This window comes from Sinocyclocheilus grahami, unplaced genomic scaffold, assembly GCF_001515645.1.
Source record: "Sinocyclocheilus grahami isolate Dianchi unplaced genomic scaffold, SAMN03320097.WGS_v1.1 scaffold251.1, whole genome shotgun sequence".
In the NCBI taxonomy this organism is placed as follows: Eukaryota; Metazoa; Chordata; class Actinopteri; order Cypriniformes; family Cyprinidae; genus Sinocyclocheilus; species Sinocyclocheilus grahami.
In genome coordinates this window covers 717,449-735,554 of record NW_015505430.1, presented here as the reverse complement: position 1 = coordinate 735,554, position 18,106 = coordinate 717,449, and the positions used below count along the sequence as shown (strand labels likewise).

Sequence of the window (18,106 nt, the reverse complement as noted above, 5' to 3'; positions counted from 1 at the left end):
TTTACGAAGTCATTTTTTATTGATGCTTGTTTTTTTACTCTTCACAAAGTGAAGAATTATTAGCAAGTATACTTGCTATAAGTATACTTATACCCTATGGATGCAGTGTTATTAAAACTGGCTAATACCAATAAATTGATTAACATTTTTGTAAAAAGTGAATATATATAGTTTAAAAGTTTGGGGTCAGTAACATTTGCATTGATCAAAAGTGACAGTAAACACATTCATAATTTTACAAAAGATTTCAAATAAATGCTGTACGTTTGGAATTTCTATTTAAAAGAATGTTCTACAAAAAAGAATCCTGAAAAAAATGTATCAAGGTTTCCACAAAAATATTAAGCAGCTCAACTGTTTTCACTATTGTTTATAGTAAGAAATGTTTGTTGAGGACCAACATATTGATTTCTGAAGGATCATGTGACACTGAAGGCTGGAGTAATGGCTGCTGAAAATTCAGCTTTGCCATCACAGGAATAAATTACATTTAAAAAAAGACAAATTTAATATTTCAAATAATGTTTTTAATGTGTCTACTGTATACACACACACATAGGGAATTTAGGGATCACTACATTATGTTCATGTAAAATGTATATTAATTTTCAGATTTGCCAAAGTTGTGAAATTACATTTAACAGTGTTTTTAAATGATTTGTTTTTAAAATTGAACTTTAAGTCAGCATTACATGATGGCAAAGATAATCTTAATGTAATAATAGAGCAAAAGAGCATTACATATATCTGACGATTGAAAAAAAAAAAAAAAAGGTTAATAACCAGTGTGGAACCAGAGTATCATGCATCCCTTAGAAAGTTTATTATGAAAAATATGTGATGAAATGCACTTTCAACATTCCTCTGTTTGTCTGAATGGTTTGACATATCAACTAATGATGTGAGTTTGGGGTGGGGCTACGTGTTTGTTCAACTAATGGCAGAAATGACAAACTTCCCCTTTAATGTGAATAACCAGAGACAAACACAGAATATCGCAGTGGCATCTTACAAAGACAGGTGTTACATCAATGTCAAATAACACATAATGCTTAGTCCATTGTAGCCTTTAGTCTTATCACACAAAGTACTATTGATAATGTTCTTGCTATGTGCTGCACGACTAAACAATCAATTGCGTTCCGTCAATGTATTGATACAGGGTCAAAGGCTATAACTCGTAAACCACTAGAAATTTCAGCTAGTCGCTCACGATTGCCATAATCCATATGATCGGGTTACACTGAATCAGTCTATTGATTATGTCAATAGAGGCTTTTCATCTGTGTTCAGGTACGTCTGTGGTCCCCTTCATGTTCATAGGCAGTGGAATAGACCATTTGTTCAATGCATTTTGGTGAGGTCTGTGAGAAACGTGAAATAAGGCACAATGGTTTCACTTCATTAGAAGCCAGAGTCTTTTACATAATATTTACAATTCTTCAGTAAGGTGTTTTTGTCAAATGCCAGCCTCTGTATGGAACACAAGCATGTCCAGTTGGAATGTTGAGCAAGAGAGTGACAATGTTGAATGTCTTTTAAGTTTTGATTAGAAGAGAATGTCCAAGTCCAGAATTTTGATAAATGTTGGTACTGGCAGTGGTCGATGCGGTGTGAGGATGGGTGTTATTTCGGGGTAGAGTTTAATCTCACGGGACTTTTGAGGGAGGAAGGGTGGGACGGAGAGCCTGGAATGTCTACTGTCTTTACCCCCATCTTTTTCAGTGACGATTCATCCGTAACCGAGATGGAGCGAGTGAAGCTGGGTCGCATTGGAGGAGCAGAGTCTGGGAAGCAGAGAAGAAAATCAGTTTTTGTCACAAGTGCTTCTGATTTAGCGTAACGTGTTGCAAAAGTGTTGTTAGATGAGTCATGATGACTTCCATATTAATAATGAAGTTGCATCTGCTGACTAAACTGTAACAGTTGTGATACAGTATAAAACGTTCACCAACAGAGGGCAGTGTGGACACTGAGAGAGGACAGTGAGTTCACATTGTAAAATCTACATTACATTAACATTTATTCATTTGGCAGATGCTTTTATCCAAAGTGTGTTTTCAAGCGGTACATTTGATCAATTGCTCTTTTTTTTCTTGGAAATCGAACCCATGACCTTGGCGTTGCTAGTGCCACACTCTATTGTTTAAGCTACAGGAAGGCTAAAATCTGTTCACACTCAAATTTGAATCTGGAAATGTTATAATGAAAATGAATTAAAAATATTTATGGTTCTGCACTATTTCTAGGCCATTAATGAAACAACCAAATTTGTGATACTGATTGATATATATATATATATATATCAATATATAAAAAAAAATTTATGCAAAATGTTTGGTGCATTGTTCTCTCAAGACTCACTCATTCATATTTGCTGAAAAGGGTATTTTAATAGACTGCATTATTCAGAAATATATTAATGGACATTTTTAAAAAGGTTTCTCCAGGAATATTTTTTAGAATGTTTATCATACATTAAATTGAAAAATTATACAGAATTGCTATTATTACTATAGTTATTATTGTTCATTTTAAGATATATGTATATTTTTGTATGTTGACTCTGTGTATGTAGACAGTGTATTGATATTATAATCATACTGTTGATTTTGCCATGAATAGCCATTGCTGCTGATATGATGTTAAATCATGAATAAGTCAATTCAAAATGTTCACTGCTGGTAATATAATTTCAGCATACCTGTGCAGGTAATGTCACTCTTGAGTTTGCTGTTGGTGTCCTCCTGCTGTTTTCTCTCGTACTCTCTCACCTGCTCGAGTGTCATTCCTGCATGCACAAATATTTGTTATGCATTTACTGTGTATTTGTGAAGAATGAAGATAGATGTCGTACATGTCGAGTACCAAACAAGGGATCAGGATTTTTGTGTGTACTTAAAGCTGCAGTCCGTAACTTTTTATGGTTAAAAATTATCCGAAATTAATATTTGAGCAAGTACATGACCAACCAGTGTTCAAAACTATTGCCTTACTTTAGCCCGATTCACAACGGTTAGCTTATAATAATGTTTTCTAATTTGAGTGGTAGGGGTAGGTTTTCACGGGAAATTCGAGCATGCCACTGCATCATTACGTCACTATTGTAAACATAAAGAAGTTGTCCCGGCTACTAGGCTATCGCATGTGAGGATCCTGCAGGTGGCGGATCCTTTATAGCCTTTTCTCACAGCAGCTGGAATAATTAAATGTATCAATTTGATGGCGGATTGTAATCCATAAAGGATTATGTGTTTATGAAACACATGTGAATGAAATTAAATTATATTCCAGTTATAAATGTGCTTCTGATTACAGATAGCCTGGGATTACACAAGATTTGTATTTGAAAGAAAACCATTTCGAAGGGAGCATAATTTGCCTTTTGGGTTAAAATAATTTCTTAATATGAAATTTGAATGGTATGACAATTAGAGATTAGACTGTGTCCAGAAATTGAAATCTACACACTAATACACAATATACTCATAGTCACGCAATGCTGATGTTGTTAACATTAATCATTTGAGAATAAAGTATAACAATAATAATAATTTGCATGGTTTGATGTGATATAAGCTAACTGATCTTTAGATTAAATCACCATTGGTAGCGCGATTTATTGTAATGCTTTTTTCCTCAGTTGGTCAGAACAAACGTGGCAGACTTGTTACTTACTTGTTCAGATTACAATATACGGTGAAAATTCTTATTTAGGTCATATATGCCAAGAAGTAGGCTAGAATCTGTGATTGCGAAGTACAGTAAATATCCACACCGGTGCGGTGACTGACTGCCACACATACTCCTCAAAACATTAGATTCATCCGCGCTGGAGCCGTGCCAGCTCACAATCCACACAAGGAAGATAATTCCGCACACAGCTGCAATTGCAGGCTTTCAAACAGAGATGGCAACAAAGAGGCAAAACTTACGGACCTCAGCTTTAACAGAACATGTGGTTAATTATGGTAATGAAGCATTGCAATACATCTCATTTACCATGCCACTCGTCAATCCATGCCACTGCCTGTCTGTGTCCCACCAACAGAATGTCACGAATGTTCTATGATGAATCATAACATTCCATAATATGACAGATGATGGGATTACATGACTAAACAGCATGATGTAATGCATGGGATGTTATGGTCAGTACCCTATGAATGAAGTCCTCTGTTCGTCCCTGGAAGCCGTAGACCTCAAAGCTACAGGTGACTCTCTTGTAGGAGCACATGATGGGTTTAGTGGTGTTCCTCCAGCCATCCACTAGGGGTCCCCGGCCTGTTTTCTGTGACACCCAGTTGCTCAGATCCTGTTTGTTTTAAGTACATACACATTACCTGCTGAGTGAGCAGATCATTGCTTGTTCTTGTGTGTGTGTGTGTGTGTGTGTGTTTCATGCTGCGCATGAATTACTGTGCAGGGTGGACATACATTTCACAGTGGATCATGTAGTGTCACATTTTTAAAGCGTTAGAGGCACAATTCTTATGCTTTTGGTTGTGAGACCTTTTAGATATGTTTGATTAACTATTATCTAAAATTAACCTAAATGAACCTAGCACGAATAGTAGGTAGTATTATATTTTGGTATCAGAACTGTTTTAAAAGAGTGGTTTTGTGGACTGTCTGTTTTTTTACAATGAAAATATTTTGGTATATGATCTGTGGAATTGATATTCAGTTAATTGTCATACAAGCTGTTATGAATAATTAACTAATTTTAATGAGGAGAAATTTAATATTTAGATGTGTCCCTGTTGGTGCATGCATGATTTTCTCCTGTTACAAAAAGTGTAAAATTTCCTTAAAATTGTGACATAAAAAATAACATAATTTGGACCCTTTTAAAGCTTGACAAGTGAATAATTTGATTTTTTTTTGTCAATATTTATGCAAATTGTAATGTTGACTTCATTTATCAAGCTCAACCATTTAACTGTTATATTGTAACAATTGTCAAATTTGTTTTTTAATTATTAGGAAGTAAACATTTAGTAACTACAAACCAACTTTTGGTCATACACTAGCTAGCTCCTTCTTTTTTTCCCTATTTAGCATTGATTTAGTCTTTTAACAACTTGTAGTCATAATAATATAATATAATATAATATTGGAACATTGATTCACCCATCCCTACTTGGTTTATCTCATTGAAAACTTTAATCCTTTGGATTTGTCTTTTTCCTAACTCGGCATATGACAGCAATGGATCTGAGGCTGCGCATGACTGAATCTGAGAGTGTAACATGGAAACATGCTTTCCTCTGATGTATAGTTTGTCCACTGTAAAAGCAGCAGATTCAAACGAACTGTATCTCTAAGTAGAGCACACTGAGGAATGTGGTTTTTATGCAATGCTTGTCTTGTGGTTTTTGCTTCTGTACATGTGTGCACAGACTCATATCTCTGTTGTGTCATTTAAATGCTAGCTTTGAAGACATTTGCACTGCTGTAAGGGCATAAAGACCAGGAGAACACAGTACACTTGATGCTTATTTGTGAGTCAAATTTGTTCACCATTCTGATCTGATCGATGATCATAGTACAGATTTGTATTTTAAATTTAAGGAAGTACAAGCAATTATATCTGTAGTAAGTGTTGTTTTTAATAATACATTTCATTTATAATAATTTAAAATGTATTATAAATAATTAAAAACATTAAATTATATTAACAATCAGTGTTTGAAATGCTACTTACATTGTTTTCTGAAAACAATGTGTAATACATTGTTTTCTGAAAACAATGTGACTGAAAAAAAATGTAGTAGGGATTTTTAAACAAAACCAAAACAAAAAACTAATCCAGTGTGGAAAGATTTAAATTTTTTACTGTTTGATTCTGCCTTTTATTTCTAAGTAAATCAGATAAATCACAACTACTTTTCTGTTGATTTTAATACACTACCAATATAAAGCCTGTTAAATAATTTAGATAAAACAACATGATGTCTTTAATGTCACCTTTAATATTTATCTCAAAAATATAATTTGGTCTTTTACTTATATAATTGCTTTATATTTTAGGAAGGAAGTCTCTCTCAAGGGGATCATTATATTTAGAGGGTCCTTTGCATCAAAATGTTTGAAAACCCCTGCTGTATGTTGAAATAAAACATGTTCATGTATCGTTTTAATGTGACAGCACTCAGTTTAGACTCTGTTTAGTCTAATGAGCTGAGAAAAAAAATGTAGCCTATACAGGGAGATAAATAGGCATAATTAGTCAAAATTAATTATTTATTTATGTTTTGACAAAACTTGCGTTGGACTAATGAAATTCCTCTAATGTAGATGCTGTTCCATACATTCCTCTTTTTGCCATTCCAATTCAAATTCCAATTTAGCGTCCTGTGCCATGTGGCCAATTCAATTCACATTCCAGCTCATGAAATGAAAATGAGCCCACTCTTAAATTCTGAATTTTACCCAACCCAGATTTTGTTTTGCCATGTATTTATGCTTATATGAATATGTATGTACCTCCGCCTTCTTATAATGCTTGTCAGGGATTGGATCATTCAAAATATCCAAAAAGCAGACACTGTCCTTTGGAGTGGGGTCATCACCAAACACCTGCACATGAGACATCAGACAGCATGGTCAGACAAATCCAACAATATACCAAAGAACATGCTGCTTTCTTATTCCAGCTAGTCCCTAATGTCCAAGTGAAAAATGACACTGCAACTTAAAGTTTTGTTAACATAGAAGAATACAAATTCACCAACTTCTGCATCTGATTGAAGACAATGGGAAGTTTTTTCAGTGCTCTGAGCGATCTTGATATAAAATACCACACAATGCAACCGGTTAAACATTCTGTAGCCCATTACAGAACCTTGACACACTACATAACACGAGACCGTAGGGCGTAGGCAGAGAGAATGAATGCAAAAAACATGGAAACAAAGAGTGCAAAATCAAGCCTACTATAGGCAGAAGTACTGAATTATGCAAACTACTGCAGGCCAGCGGAGAAAGAAAGCAGATAACAAGTCTTAACTTAAACAAAGGCTGCCTTGAATGTGCAGCATTGCAGGTGCTTTTTGCACCTGCTGGAATCTAAGGGAATGATTGAAAAATAAGCAATTAATAAAATAAGTGGGGTTCTCTATTTTGTCTCTCTGTTTTAAACACTATATTTAGTCTTTTTATATTGTTTTGGTTTAAAACAAATTTGACAAATTCCTGCTCTTTTTCTCCTCTGTTCTTTTCTGTTTGTCTTTTTTTATCTGCAGTCTCCTCGTGAGAAAAGCTGTTGTAATGTTTACTGTTCCTCTCGTCTGATGTTTTGAGTTGCACCAGTTATTATTTTCATTTGTTTGATTGTGCTGGAGTTGTGAAACTTGCTGTGTGAATGTGCCTGTATGCAAAACGGATATCTTGTTGTTCATTTAGTGTTTATGTAAAACACTTTTAGAAAAAAAGGTACAAAAGCTGTACGGTATATTAAAATGTGTATGTGAATGAGGGTGTGTCTGCTGTTGTATGTGGAGAGAAAGTTGGGTCAGTTGGAAATTGTATCAATTAAAAAGTATCAATAACAAAACTCTCCCGCCATCTCCCTCTCACTTTCTTTTTCACAGGCAGACTTGCTCGTAAATCTTTGAGCCGCTTTGTGGCAAGTTGGATCTTGTTTAAGTCGTATGTTTCATTTCTTAATAACAGAGAACTGCCTCTCTCTTTCTTTCGCTGCATGCAAACAAACACACACCGCAAACCAGTAATAACTCAACTCATCACAATTAAGTACTAAGTATAAACTCTGAATAACAACACGGCTAAATAAATTGTCTGTTTGTTCACTTTAAAGTAGGAGTATCTCATTACCTGAAGGACAGTTGAAAAAATGTTTTTACAATCTAAAACTTATGCAGTTATTAGTGCACTTTTATGGTTATTGATGTATGGAAATACTTTGGAGCTACTCATGAGATTGTATTTCCTGAGAACTGCAATTTTCCCCATTAAGAAACCAGAAACATTTGATGTCATGGTAAGAAGATATTTATTTACAGATGCACAGTTTTAAAAGTCTGGCTGGTACTGATAAGATGAAGATTATTAACTTATGGCTTATGACCGATATTAAAATTATGCTGTTTTTTTTTTGTCAAAATGAGTACAATATAAAAGACTTAAAACTAAAATAATTTAAATGCTAAATTCATTAACAAAATAATATTGTACAGTATGAAAAATGGATATTCATATTTTTTACATTTCCTAGATTACAGTGTTGTGTTAAGTGTTACATTTGTGTTTTTAATTGTTAAATTATTTGTGTTTTTAAAGAATAACATGGAGTGTAAAAATGTATAAAATTGAGAAATGAATTTGTCTACTCTAATATCTAACTGTATCTCTAATATTGTCCATTATCCGATATTGGTACCAATATATTTTGCATCCCTATATATATATGATATTAAGACCATAAATAAAAATCATCCAATTTGCATACTTGTTAATGAAATAATTTTGTTTCAGATGGGCAAAATAAACTGAAGTTTCTTATGCTCACTAAGACTGCATTTAATTGATCAAAAACACAGTAAAAACATGTGGATGGGGTTTTAAGTTGTGTCCCCATTTTACTGAATGGTAGTGTAGCTGCGCTGAGCACCAAAAATAAAAATGTGGTATTCATTAACTGAAGGCACATCACAGTGAGTTCTGGTTTAAACTGCTCTGTTGATTTAAAGGGGTCATATGATGCGATTTCAATTTTCTTTGAAGTGTTACAAGCTCTTGGTGCATAAAGAAGATCTGTAAAGTTGCAAAGGCTAAAGTCTCAAATCTAAAGAGATATTCTTTATAAAAGTTAAGAGTCAACCACGCCTACCTAAAACGGCTCGTTCTAACACGCCCCCACATGTCTAAATGTTCACGCAATGAAAGAAGGCGTAACTTTTATTTTCGCTGTAGTATTGTTGTTGCCGCCGCAGCCACGTCGTGAAGACGCTGTGTGTTTCGTTGTGAAAGCGAAACTACTTAGTTTGGTCTTCCAAAAGAGGACGATATCGCTTCGTCATGCCTGGAGCTGATCCGTGCTGGTCGCTGAGGAAATACATCAACTTTGCGCTGTGGATCGCCGGATTGGCTTTCACCGTGGACGAAGCGGAGTCCAGCCTGGGGTCGTCACATGTGGTTGCTGCAAGCCCGCCAGACACTCCTTCGTCGAATCCGCCGGCCGCGCCTTTCTCAAGCTCACCCGCCTCCACTCACTCTAGCCGCCACTCATATCGACGCGTTTCAGAAAGTCAGGGCATAGAAGAGAAACGATAATGTACAGTATGTGGAAAATAATGTGTTTTTTAACCTTAAACCGCATAAACACATTTCATTACACCAAATACACCAAATAATGTTCTTTTTAGCAGCATCATATGACCCCTTTAAATACAAGAGACCTAGTTTTACTACACGTCTGAACAAAATGACCTATACCAGTAGTTTGAGGCCCTGCTTTAAAAGCATTGGTGTCGTATGTCACAGGAGGAAGTGTTTGGATCTTGCCTGACTGTTTCTACTGAGTGCTTCAGAGACAGACACAAGCACAATGGCCATTTACAAGGACACGGGAGCTACGTGTGCTGCTGATGAATCGTCCTCCTTTAAGAGGATTATCTCCTGTAAGAACACACACTGTGTGCGAGTGTGTGTGTGTGTGTGTTGCCATCTCTCACTCACATTTTCACTGCAACCGTTGTCATTCTCAAAGCTCGTCTCAATCTTGACATGGAACCTCGGTAGGAAGGAACACTTTTGGAAGGAGTAAAGATATGAGAGAGAGGAAAAACGAGAAGGAGAGAGAGGGAAGTGATTATGTTGTATGTTCAGTGGGCCAGTGAGCCCAGAGCAAACTGCATGAGTTTCAGCTGACATGTGAGAATACTTACCGTGTACTCTATAGTAAAACACCAGTGAACGGAGAAGGAGAGAGGAATGCAGAAGAGAAATATGGTGTTAGGTCACAACTGGTTACTGGTGCATTGAACAGACAAGATGGATGTGCCATGTGATGGTACGTTAATATTCAAACACTGGTGTATTTATTATAACATAATGCTTAAACTGACCTGTTATGGTGTAAGGGTAGAAGTTCCAGGCAGTTTCTGTGATATAAAAAGCCATGGGAACAAACTTTCTTATCCAGGTTGGCAGTTTGCTGAACAGAGACAAAAAGGGAAACATAAGAACATGCTGTGACACAAGAGACATATTAAACAAAGACATAAACAGCCTGGACTTAATCCAGCATGAATTTCCATGTGGGTATATGCTAGTTAGTGCTAATTTAGCTAGCATAATGCAGTAATGCACCATGCAGTTTAACAGTTGAATTTAGCTTGTGATCACAAGGAAAACTGTTCAAATTGATCATCCATCGAAATCTTTCTGGTGAAGTTGGTGGACAAAAAACTTCTTAGTAGTTTAAAAGCCTAGTGGAGCGTTTTATATTTGTGACCCTGAACCACAAAACCAGTCTTAAGTTGCTGGGGTATATTTGTAGCAATACCCAAAAATACATTGTATGGGTCAAAATTATTGATTTTTCTTTTATGCCAAAAATCATTAGGATATTGAGTAAAGGTCATGTTCCATGAAGATATTTTGTAAATTTCCTACTGTAAATATATAAAAACTGAATTTTGACCAAATATTGTCCTATCCCAACAAACCATACATCAATGGAAAGCTTATTTATTCAGCTTTCAGATGATGTATAAATCTCAATATCGTAAAAATGGACCCTTATGACTGGTTTTGGGGTCCAGAGTCACATTTCTCTATGCACAGTGTATTTGGACACTTCTGTTATACTTAAAGATGTGTGTTACAAATCATGTTCATTTTATTACCATTAGTTCATGATTTACTCTACAACTGGTATCATGAACTAACAATGAACAATACTTTTACAGCATTTATTAATCTAGGTTAATGTTAATTTCTACATTATCTTGATTGATGTTCATTTCTAATATTAATTTTCAGCATTTCAAGTTGTATGAATTAACATTACTGTATTATGAATAAATATGAATTAACAGTGTATAATTGTATATTTAAAAGTTAACATAAACCTAGATTAAGAAATGCTGTAAAATATTGATACCTAATGTATTAACTAATTTTAACAAATTAAACCTTGATGTAAAGTGTTAAAACATTAACATACTAAAATTATAAATAATATGCAGTTGTGGTAAAAATGCTCACTGATGCTCCAGAAGGAAACACGACACATTGTAGGGAGCAGTCATGGCCTAATGGTTAGAGTCTTACTTGTAACTTCTTACTTGCAGGTTCGAGTCTCGGTACCGGCAGGGATTGTAGGTGGGGGGAGTGAATGTACAGTGCTGTCTTCCACTGAGGTGAGACCCTTGAGCAAGGCACCAAACCCCCAACTGCTCCCCGGGCGCCGCAGCAAAAAATGGCTGCCCTTTGCTCCGGGTGTGTGTTCATGGTGTGTGTGTGTGTGTGCTCACTACTCACTGCTGTGTGTGTGCACTTGGATGGATGAAATGCTGAGCACAAATTACAAGTATGGGACACCATATTTGGCTTCACGTCACTAAGAATAAATTGATCAGGGTAAATTTAATTTATTTTGTCTTCTGGGAAACATGTAAGTATCTTCTGTAGTTTCTGAAGGGAAGTACTAAATGAAAAAATATGATATTTAGGAAAAATGCGAAAAATGTACACATCTTTATTCTGATCAAAAGTTTTCACCCCTGGCTCTTAATGCATCATGTTTCCTTCTGGAGCATCAGTGAGCATTTGAACCTTTTGTAATAGTTGCGTATGATTCCCTCAGTTGTCCTCAGTGTAAAAAATAGATGGATCTCAAAGTCATATATTCATTGTTAGAAAGGGTTCAAATACACAAAAAAACAAAAAACAAAAAAAATGCTGGAAAACCAAAGAATTTGTTAGACCTGAAGGATTTTTTCTGAATAACAGTGGGCAGTTTAACAGTTCAGGACAAACAAATGACTCGTGAACAACTACAAAAAAAAAAACAGCTGTGGATCATCCTGGTAACAACACAGTATTAGGTATCAATCATAACATACAGTGGGTACGGAAAGTATTCAGACCCCCTTAAATTTTTCACTCTTTGTTATATTGCAGCCATTTGTTAAAATCATTTAATTTAATTTTTTTTTCCTCATTAATGTACACACAGCACCCCATATTGACAGAAAAACACAGAATTGTTGACATTTTTGCAGATTTATTAAAAAAGAAAAACTGAAATATCACATGGTCCTAAGTATTCAGACCCTTTGCTGTGACACTCATATACAAGGAGGAATGGCAGAGGATTCCCAAATCCAGGTGTGAAAAACTTGTTGCGTCTTTCCCAAAAAGACTCATGGCTGTATTCGATCAAAAGGGTGCTTCTACTAAATACTGAGCAAAGGGTCTGAATATTTAGGACCATGTGATATTTCAGTTTTTCTTTTTTAATAAATCTGCAAAAATGTCAACAATTCTGTGTTTTTCTGTCAATATGGGGTGCTGTGTGTACATTAATGAGGAAAAAAAAATTACTTAAATGATTTTAGCAAATGGCTGCAATATAACAAAGAGTGAAAAATTTAAGGGGGTCTGAATACTTTCCGTACCCACTATATGTAAACTTTTGAAAGGGGTAACGTTTATAAATTCAACCATTATTTTCTCTTGTGGAGTATATGTTAATGTCTTTTATGTGAAATATCTTATTCAGGTCAGTACTAAATAAAAAATAACATACATTTTTGAGTGATCCCTCTTATTTTGGTAAAATAATGAACATTTTGCAGATACTGCAAAGTGTATGTAAAATTTTTACCACAACTGTATATTGCTATATGAAAAACTTTTAGATTTTAAATGACAAAACAATATATACAATATCACTCCAAAGTTTGGGGTCAGTAAGATTTATTTGTAAAGAAGTTAATACTTTTATTCAGCAAGAATGCATAAAATCAATCAAAAGTTATCAAATGTTACATAATGTTCTTTCCATTTATCAGAGAATAGTGAACATTTTTTTTCTAATTTTGTTTTTTTTAAATTTCAACATTGATAGTAATAAGAAATGTTTCTCAAGCACCAGATCAGCATTTTAGAATGATTTCTAAAGGATCATGTGACACTGAATACTGGAATAATGGCTGCTGAAAAACCAGCTTTACCATCACAGGAATGAATTACATTTTAGAATATATTAAAATGGATAATTTGTTTTTGCAATATTACTGTTTTTAGTAATATTGTTTTATATTAATGTTTTATAATACTGTTTTATATTAATCAAATGAATGCCTTGTTGAGCGTAAGAGACGTCTTAAAAAAATTAATGAATTGTGGTATATATTGTTCAGTGGTTAACAAGTTGAAAAAAGCTCTGAGAAAATGTCTTGCATTATTTGTTTGCAGTTGCTGTTTGTTTTGATATTTTGTATCTTGTGTAATACCAGTCATTTAAAGTTTGTCCAAAGTGTCCAGATACTTTTTTGGGCTACTGAAGAGGTGCATATGTGCTTGTGTTTTAGGTTAAGATGTCAAACCGCCATCACAATAGCTATAACGCTCACTTCCAGAGGTGTCTGGTGCCATCTGTCCCTTACAAAAACACAGTCAGAGTCCAAGAAACCCCACTACAGAGAGAGCGAGAGCGAGAGAGATAATGAACTCAGCACTGTAAGATAAGGCAGCACAGACAGTGCTTGAGATTTACAGCCTGAGGACTTGAGTGATGGATGGATGGACAGAGGATGAGAAGAGAGGGGTGGAGAAGAGAAGAAGTAGATCATTCACGGTCAGCCAGTTGTGTCGAGCGCTACGCATTCTCACACTCTCTCTTTCCCATTCCTGAAGTGACAGACATTTCCACAGTGTGTCCCACGGAACAGCACATTCCCACCAAACATCTGCCATTACATTACAATCCTTGGACGCTTGTATCTTGACAATACAAGTTAAATTATTCATAATTACAATGCAGCAGTTCAGCGTGATGTACTTCTAAACAGCATATAATGATCTCGTCTGCGATAATATCAGCATTTGAATTAGACTCACATGCTCCACGATAAGATTTATTTGACCATAAGAAACTAATGCTCTGCCCTTTTGGTCTTTGCTAACACATTAATGGCTTGAAAAAAATGTTTTACTGCTAGAGGTGCAGTAATTCATATTCACAACAGCATCTAATGACAGTGTGTGTGTGTGTTTTGTCCTTGTAGGGCGAGAGTGTAAAGAACACAAGAAAACAGGCAATTACTATAAGTGTGTGTGCATGTTCACGGCGTGGGATGGTATCAGACTGAATGTGTACGTGATCTTCTGTTGATGTGTAATTCTGCTTGAAGCCCGACAGGAAGAGAGAAGGTGTATTTGGAGGGAAAGTGAGCGATGGACGGAGCTCTGCTGCATGCGTAAAGGTGTTAGCTGCAGTCATCAATAATAGCTGATCGCTGGCACGTTGGCAGGTGGGTGATGTAAACCATGAAAGAAACAGGATCGCTTATGCGTGCATGTGTGTGTGTGTTTGTGTGTGTGCGATCTCACCTGTTGAGGTAGATGCGTTTCTCTGTGATCTGTCCGGCTCCATGTTTGGGGTCTGTGCAGGGTTCATTACGGATGACCTCCACCCCTTCGCCTCCCCCGCTTTGCTCACTGCTGTGCTTGCTGATCATGTATAACTGGCCGATCTTGTACTTGGGAAGAGAGAAAGAAATTGCTGACCTCTGTTTGTGACCTTATATGTTTCATTTATCTTTTTTTTTTGGACTTGTTTTATAGCTGGGTTGAGCAAAATTCTAAGAAATGACTCACTTTCAGCTCATGAGCTGGAATGTGAATTGAATTGGCCATATGAATGTTAAATTAGAATTCAAATCGGAATGACAGGAAGTTGAATTCTCAGAATTCAAAGAAATTTATCCAGTGTAAGCTTTGAGACAAACCATAAATATTTACATCATTGTTTTTGACTAATTATGACAATTTATTCCCTTATATGTATAAAATATAATATATAATATACATATTTTTCAATGCTGTCGAATTAAGCCAAATAGTATAGGAAATTGTGTTCTTCCATAATGATTCATGAAATGTAATATATAAATATAACATCTATAAATTAAATATTTAAATGAAATTATATAAAATTTCTATATGTGCTGTTTTGCTATAAGGCTTTGATTATTAATGTAATATAACATTTTGTTGTATGTTATGATATGTGCTAACATGAAAATGCAAAAATGTTTATGGGCAATTTTTTTTCTGAAAATAAAAAACAATATTAACAGTATAAAAAATGTCATGATTTTGAAGCTTTTGAGAATGTCTTCCATGATCTATGAAATGAAATACAGTATTAATGTATAATATTAAAATATACATAAATGTAAAATATTATTTAAAAATATATATTAATATATATATATATAAACATTTAATTTACATATTTAAAAAGGATTATTAACAAAGTTATGAACTTCATGAGTTTAAAACTCCCATAAATACCAAACCCTTCCACTTAAACGTCACTCTTTGTCATTGAGTGTTTGATCTCTCATCTGCCATATTTTTGTTTTGTTTTTGTTTTGTTCTCTAAAGACTAAAGTGTTCTGGATACATAATTTTTCCCACATATTCTCCTGAAAAACTGTGTTGGCAGCACTGGCAAGGTTCCCGCTGTTTTTCTGAGGACTAATTCTTTTGTAATCTGTTAATGTGAAAACTCACTCCAACAATCATTGTCACCGATGATGACGACAGACAGACCTTGTGAGGCTTGGAGAAAAATGCTGTCTGTACGCACAACAGAGCTTCTCCAGAAAAAGGGGGTGGTGCTCCTGTCTGGAAACTATGAGGTGTAGTGCTGATGTAGACCATAGACGAATTCTGAGGCAGACTTTGTCAGGTGTGCTTGTGGGGACTTGTTTGATCTGAACGAGCACAAGTTGGCTACTCGAAGGTAAAACATAGACTAAACAATCCCTGACCCCCTTGTAGAAATCCCAAGCTGTTTGTGGTTAAAAGCCTTTGTGTTTTGTTCCTAGCCTTGAGGTGAATAACTCACTCCTGCCTTCAAAATGAAAGGACATAACTGGTCAGACCCGTTTAGGTAAAGAAAACGGCTGAAATGGAGAGATTATGTAATACAACCCACAGACATGTACACAGAACTACATTAAGGTTTCATCTGCGTAAACAGAGTGGAATAAAAATATTTTTAAGGTTTACTTTCATACCCACTAACCATAGGGACAGCTGCTGTACACACAAACATATGCCAAACATGTTAAAAGTCACAAACTTACCTCATCGACAGTGAGCGGCATGCATATCCGGTATTCTTTCATCAACATGGTTTGGTTTAAATGGGCTTTGTTTTATCCTTTTGTCTTTCTTTTTTTCTGTTTCTCTTAACCGTCTGTTTCCTATTTTCAAACTGTGTCAGCGTATGAAACTGTCAAGCGGTTTCCGTAAAGCAGTGTTGCACCCCTCTTCCTGTCTCACTTTACTGATGTCAAAGCTGGTCCTGTAAACTCTGCCAATGTGTAGCCGCCGTGTTTATTTGATTGTTCTCATAGTCTCTCTGTCTTTTGTCTGTCTTTCCTTCTTTCCTGGCTCTCTGTGTCATGAATGTACTCGCTTCCTTAGCATTCAGTTCTTCCGTTCTGTTTTTAATTTGTTTTAATGTGATATTGCAGAGATAAGAGCAAAAATGAAGCTTCCTCTCTCTACTTCTGAAGTAGAGTAGAGTGTCAAAGAAGAAAACAGACTGCAGTTTTCATGTGTAACCTTGCCATGCTCTTAGCCCCTCCCTCTTCCCTCCCCTCTTCTCCGTTCTGTGTGCATTCTTTTCTTGTGTGCTTCTCTTTATTCTTTCTCTCCTCCCTCCCTCATTGCACCCCTTCCATCCTCTACCTGACTTTACTTTCCTCTGCTGATTTTCCAGCACAATACCAGCTCTCCATCTTTTTCATCTATTGTACTCACAGTCCTAGTTTAATTTTCTCTCTCTGGTTTTTGTCCTGCTCTCTTTATATATCAGTATAACTTCACTTTGCCCCAGATTAAACAACCACACTCTGTTTACAATACAAAATGCACTGACCTGTAGTCTGTAGTGTCTTTTCTGCCAGACAGAAAGTTTGTGCGCGTGTGAGAGGTTTACACTACTGTTCCAAAGTCAACACGATTTGTTTTTGGAATGAAATTAATACTTTTATTCAGCAAGGATGAATTAAACTGATAGTAAGGTACTTACAGTAAAGACTTTTATATTGTTAGAAAATATTTCTATTTCAAATAATCCTGTTCTTTTTAAACTTTCTATTCATCAAAGAATCGTGAAAAAAATTTTCCAAAAAAAAGCAGCCCAACTGTCTTCATCGTTAATATTAATAATAAATGTTTATTTTATGTTTCTGATGGGTCATGTGACACTAAGGACTGGCTTAATGGCTATTGAAAATTCAGCTTTAAAATCATAGGAATAAATTACATCGTCAAATATTTTAAAGTAGAAAGTGGTTATTTTAAATTGTAATAATATTTCTCAATATTAGTGTTTTTACTGTATTTTTTGATCAAATAAATGTAGTCGTTGTTTACATAAGATACTTCTTTCAAGAACTTTAAAAAAATCTTACAGACCCCAAACATTTGATACTAAATGGTGTCTTAAAGAAAAAATCTAAAAATGTAAAGGATTGCATGAAATGACAAAGTCATAAATGTCAGTGTGGTACAACTTTAATGATATTGTAATTAAGAAAACAATATTAAAAGAACTAGATTTGAAAGTAAAAAAGAAGGTAATTTGGCATGACCATTTTTTTTTTACCAAGAAACCGCTTCACTGCTTATTATTTGAAATAGATTTGTCTGCATAATCGAAGTCATGTGGTGCAACTGACATGTAAAACATGCATGAAAAAATAAAACAGGAAATCATATAGAGGACATAATTGTCAAGGTCAATAATTCTCTTAAAATACCAGATCATTATGACCTGTAAATGGCAAGACAAGGTAGTTCAGTTTGTAAAGTGTCATGCGGTGTG

General features: G+C 35.2%; 1 protein-coding gene across 1 annotated transcript; it reads right to left on the bottom strand.

The window, feature by feature from the left end:
• Positions 1 to 767: 767 nt before the first annotated feature.
• On the bottom strand, positions 768 to 17,033 carry LOC107598395 (cytoplasmic phosphatidylinositol transfer protein 1-like). Its single transcript, XM_016289717.1, has 10 exons — positions 16,356 to 17,033; positions 14,590 to 14,738; positions 10,092 to 10,180; positions 9,912 to 9,919; positions 9,703 to 9,774; positions 6,490 to 6,582; positions 4,160 to 4,315; positions 4,003 to 4,066; positions 2,705 to 2,791; positions 768 to 1,787 (listed from the first exon to the last, which is right to left on the bottom strand). Exons 1-10 carry the CDS (start codon positions 16,401 to 16,403, stop codon positions 1,627 to 1,629), a joined length of 927 nt encoding a protein of 308 aa, XP_016145203.1. The 5' UTR covers positions 16,404 to 17,033; the 3' UTR covers positions 768 to 1,626.
• Between the last annotated feature and the right edge of the window lie 1,073 nt (positions 17,034 to 18,106).

Excerpts from the sequence above, each read along its gene's own strand:
- LOC107598395 (XM_016289717.1), bottom strand. The coding sequence starts at position 16,403 with ATGTTGATGAAAGAATACCGGATATGCATGCCGCTCACTGTCGATGAG. Across the intron at positions 14,739-16,355 it reads TGCCGCTCACTGTCGATGAG|TACAAGATCGGCCAGTTATA; the intron begins GTAAGTTTGTGA and ends TCTCTTCCCAAG. Across the intron at positions 2,792-4,002 it reads ATGGATTGACGAGTGGCATG|GAATGACACTCGAGCAGGTG; the intron begins GTAAATGAGATG and ends TTGTGCATGCAG.